Source organism: Hipposideros armiger, unplaced genomic scaffold (genome assembly GCF_001890085.2).
Source record: "Hipposideros armiger isolate ML-2016 unplaced genomic scaffold, ASM189008v1 scaffold_319, whole genome shotgun sequence".
Classification (NCBI taxonomy): domain Eukaryota; kingdom Metazoa; phylum Chordata; class Mammalia; order Chiroptera; family Hipposideridae; genus Hipposideros; species Hipposideros armiger.
The window spans coordinates 1,092,439-1,096,201 of record NW_017731669.1 but is presented as its reverse complement, the minus strand read 5'-3'; the positions used below and the strand labels follow the sequence as shown (position 1 = coordinate 1,096,201).

Here is a 3,763-nt window from a genome sequence, read left to right as displayed (position 1 = left end):
CTGTCATCCCTCTGAAGCAGATGAGGAAAGTAAGGCTCAGAATGCTGTGTAGCCCAATTGTGTCTTGGGAGCCTGGTTCTTAGGCCTTTCCTAGCGTTGGGGTAGGAGGCTGAGTTGTTGGTGAACTTCCACGTCACCCACAGGTCAATCCAGATGCTGCAGGTACACAGCCACTGCCCACCAGTGCTTTTCAAACTTCTCTGATGGTTAGAATCCCCTGAGATGCTGGTTAAAATACAAATTCCTGGGCCCATTGTCCCAGCCCTTCTGAATCATGTCCAAGAGAGGAAGGCAGTGATTAGGGAGGTCTGGGAAAGGCAGGACTCAAGGCCATGACACTCAAGGCTGCAGCATTTGGGAAAGCCAAGTTTAAATGTGCATTAAGACCACTCACTGCTCCTTATGTGTGGAGCAGGCCTCACCTCGCTGAAGAGGGTGGAGGGCTGCTACACCTCTCTGTGGGTTTGCTCTGACAATTAGATAAGGCAGGATCTTTAGAGTGTCACTTAAGCCTTGACTGGCATTTACAGGGCTCTCCATAGATGTGTTTTTTTATTCCTCTCTATTACAGTCCCTTAAGAGTATGTGAAAATTCCCAATCAAATTATGCCTCCTTCCCAGTAGAAACAGTTAACCTTAACCTGAAGGTTTTAGTTAAACAAACAAACAAAAAAATTCTAGCTGATCCCATAGGTGCAGGTGGCCCCGGCACATGCCCTTTGGAGAGCCCAGCATCCCTGCACACATACACAGCCCTGCCCTCCAAAGCCCTGTTCCTCTCCCTGCTTTGTCCAGCAGACTGACACCGGCAGCAGGACGTAAAGCAGCAGGAAGGAGGCAGCCTACCTGGTTGCTCTCACCTCCTGCTAGTCCACAGGATCACCTGAAGGCCTGGGGAATGACTCCTCCCTCCCTTCCGAACCCTAGAGAGGACTTGGCCATTCAGAGAACTCATGCTGCCAGGCCAGGCAGTTTCCTGGGGCTGTAGATGAGGGGGCTTGGCCTGGGGCCCTGGGGTACATCTGACAGAACCAGAAGAGAAGGAAGGGGTGGTTAACAGCCCCAGGGATACAGGTGCTGGATCATCCTCGAGCTGCGGATGTGATATTTGAGTGATCCTGGTCCTTATCATGATTTAGGCCTTTGGAGAGCGACCTGGATATTGGAAATTTTGTTGAGTGACCTTGTGCAACCCTGATTTCTTTCATTGTAAAATCTTGTTTGTTTGTTTTTGTAAAACTTAAGAGCCCTTGGTACGAACAAATAGTAGACACCCAAATGGCTCTGCTCTTACACCAATTTTCCTCAGAATGCAGTAACAGTTGAGGCCATCTACTTATTTCCCCTTATTTGGAATACTGGCTATATTTAATGTATGTAAAATAGAGGGCGTGCAAATACCGGAGGGACTGCTGTCACCAGCACTTCCACCCAACCCAAACACCTGATCCCACCTTATCTCATTAATGAAGGTGTCAGAGATAATTTGTTCATTGAGAGGCATTGGACTGTGAGTATGTGTGTGTGTGGGGGGGGGAGGGGACATGGATGGGAAGACAGGAGTTTTAAGGTCGAGCAGACCTGAGCACCTACCCTGTCTGCTGCTACATCTCCTCTTTTGCAATGAGATATTGACAATCTCCAGTCTCTCTGACCTTAATTCCTCATTTACTCATTGAGGTTAACAGCAGGCTCCCTCGTCAGTTTAACATGAGGATTACAGGAGACGAGGACAGCCTGACTAGCCTGGAAATGCTCCTTAAATGGGTCTTCCTCTTCCAGCCCAGCCCTGGGTGGGAGACCCGGCAAGCACAGGGGCCTGTGTGGGAGAGAACCTAACAGGCTGTGGTCTGTCCTTCCCTGGCAGAAGTGATCAACCAGAAGGCAGTGTATTTCTTCAACTTGACTTCCATGCAGGACTCGGAAATGATCCTCTCGGCCACATTCCACTTCTACTCAGAGCCGAGGTGGCCCCGGGCCCGTGAGGTGCCATGCAAGCAGCGTGCCAAGAACACATCCTGCCGTCTGCTGCCCCCAGTCCCACCCTCACGCCAGCACCTGCTCTTCCACAGCCTCTCGCAGAACACAGCCACACAGGGGCTGCTCCGAGGGGCCATGGCCCTGGCGCCCCCACCACGGGGCCTGTGGCAGGCCAAGGACATCTCCCCCATCGTTAAGGCGGCCCGCCGGGATGGTGAGCTGCTCCTCTCTGCGCAGCTGGATTCTGGGGAAAAGGACCATGGGGCACTCAGGCCCAGCCCCCATGCGCCCTACATCCTCATCTATGCCAACGACCTGGCCATCTCCGAGCCCAATAGTGTGGCAGTGACACTGCAAAGATATGACCCCTTCCAAGCTGGAGATCTGGAGCCCCGCGCAGCCCCCAACAGCTCGTCAGACCCCCGCGTGCGGCGAGCCACACAGGCCACTGGGCCCCTCCAGGACAACGAGCTGCCAGGGCTGGATGAGAGGCCAGCCCAAGACGCCCACGCCCAGCTCTACCACAAGCACGAACTGTGGCCCGGCCCCTTCCGGGCGCTGAAGCCCCGGCCGGGGCGCAAGGACCGCAGGAAGAAGGGGCAAGATGTGCTCATGGCCTCATCGCAGATGCTGCACTTCGATGAAAAGACGATGCAGAAAGCCCGGAGGAAGCAGTGGGACGAGCCCAGGGTATGCTCGCGGAGGTATCTGAAGGTGGACTTTGCAGACATTGGGTGGAATGAATGGATCATCTCCCCCAAATCCTTTGACGCCTACTACTGCGCAGGAGCGTGTGAATTCCCTATGCCCAAGGTAGGGTATGTTCCTCCTGCATCTAACTGTGATTCTCAGCCCTGCCCCTACTGGCAAGTCCCTCTGCCTTATGACCTCCGTTTCCTGTCTGTAAAACAGAGACGGTGACACCTCAAATCTATGGGAGGCGGGGAATAGGTAGACAGAGGTCCCAACCAGGCAGCCTACTGTGTGGGTACAGCCCACAGAGTGATGTGGTTGGGCTGTGCTTTTGAAAGTGTTGACTTGGTTGAATTTAAATTTTAAATCAGAACATTTCTTCTTTTGGAAAGAGGAGGATGCTCTCCTTATGTTGAACAATCTATAGAGGTTGAGTAGACACTGCCTCCCGCCCACCTCCTGCAGACAGGACAAGTCTCTGAAGCACCCTCCTCACCCAGGCTGTTTCTCTTCCTGGCTTGGACCTCAGAGCACTGCGGCTGTGACCAGCACAGAGCTGGTCTCAGTGGCTTCCCAGAGGACTCCCTTCTCCCTTCCTCCCACTCAGGAGAGGGACCCAGGGAACCAGTAGCTCTCACTGTGCAAGAGTCTCCAGAGCACACAGCATTGGGGCTATTTTATCCATTGTGCTGGAAATGTTTTCAGATTCTCACCTTCCTTCCAGGCTGGGTTGTGGCTCTCTCTATCCATCTCCCCATCGCCTGAGCTATGGTGGGCTGGCTGCCAGCTGATGTCCACCCTCTGCACACAGTGCACACTTTCCTCCTGCTTCGCTCCTCTGCTGAATTCTGGGTCATGCCTTCCTCTCCAAGAAAGGAAGTCAGTGCATAAATCCAATTCAAACCTAAATAAATCAGCCAGCTGGGAAGTCCCAGACCCAGACGTAGGGCGGCATTACCCTGTTTGGGAATTAAGGGGTTTCTCCTCAAAGCCATACACGTGCAAGAGAGAGGAAGGGGGGTGCCCTTACAGAGACAGGCATCTGCTGGGAGGACCTAGCAGATTTGGAGGATTCAGCAGGCTCCAGCTG

The 3,763-nt window shown here is 53.4% G+C and overlaps 1 protein-coding gene across 1 annotated transcript in view; it reads left to right on the top strand.

The window, feature by feature from the left end:
• The window catches only part of GDF10 (growth differentiation factor 10), a 19,687-nt gene that overhangs the window by 7,913 nt on the left and 8,011 nt on the right, over window positions 1–3,763 (top strand). Inside the window, exon 2 of the mRNA XM_019660461.1 lies at window positions 1,868–2,793. Within this exon, the coding sequence (XP_019516006.1) occupies window positions 1,868–2,793 (926 nt within the window). The remainder of the gene's footprint in view (window positions 1–1,867; window positions 2,794–3,763) is intronic.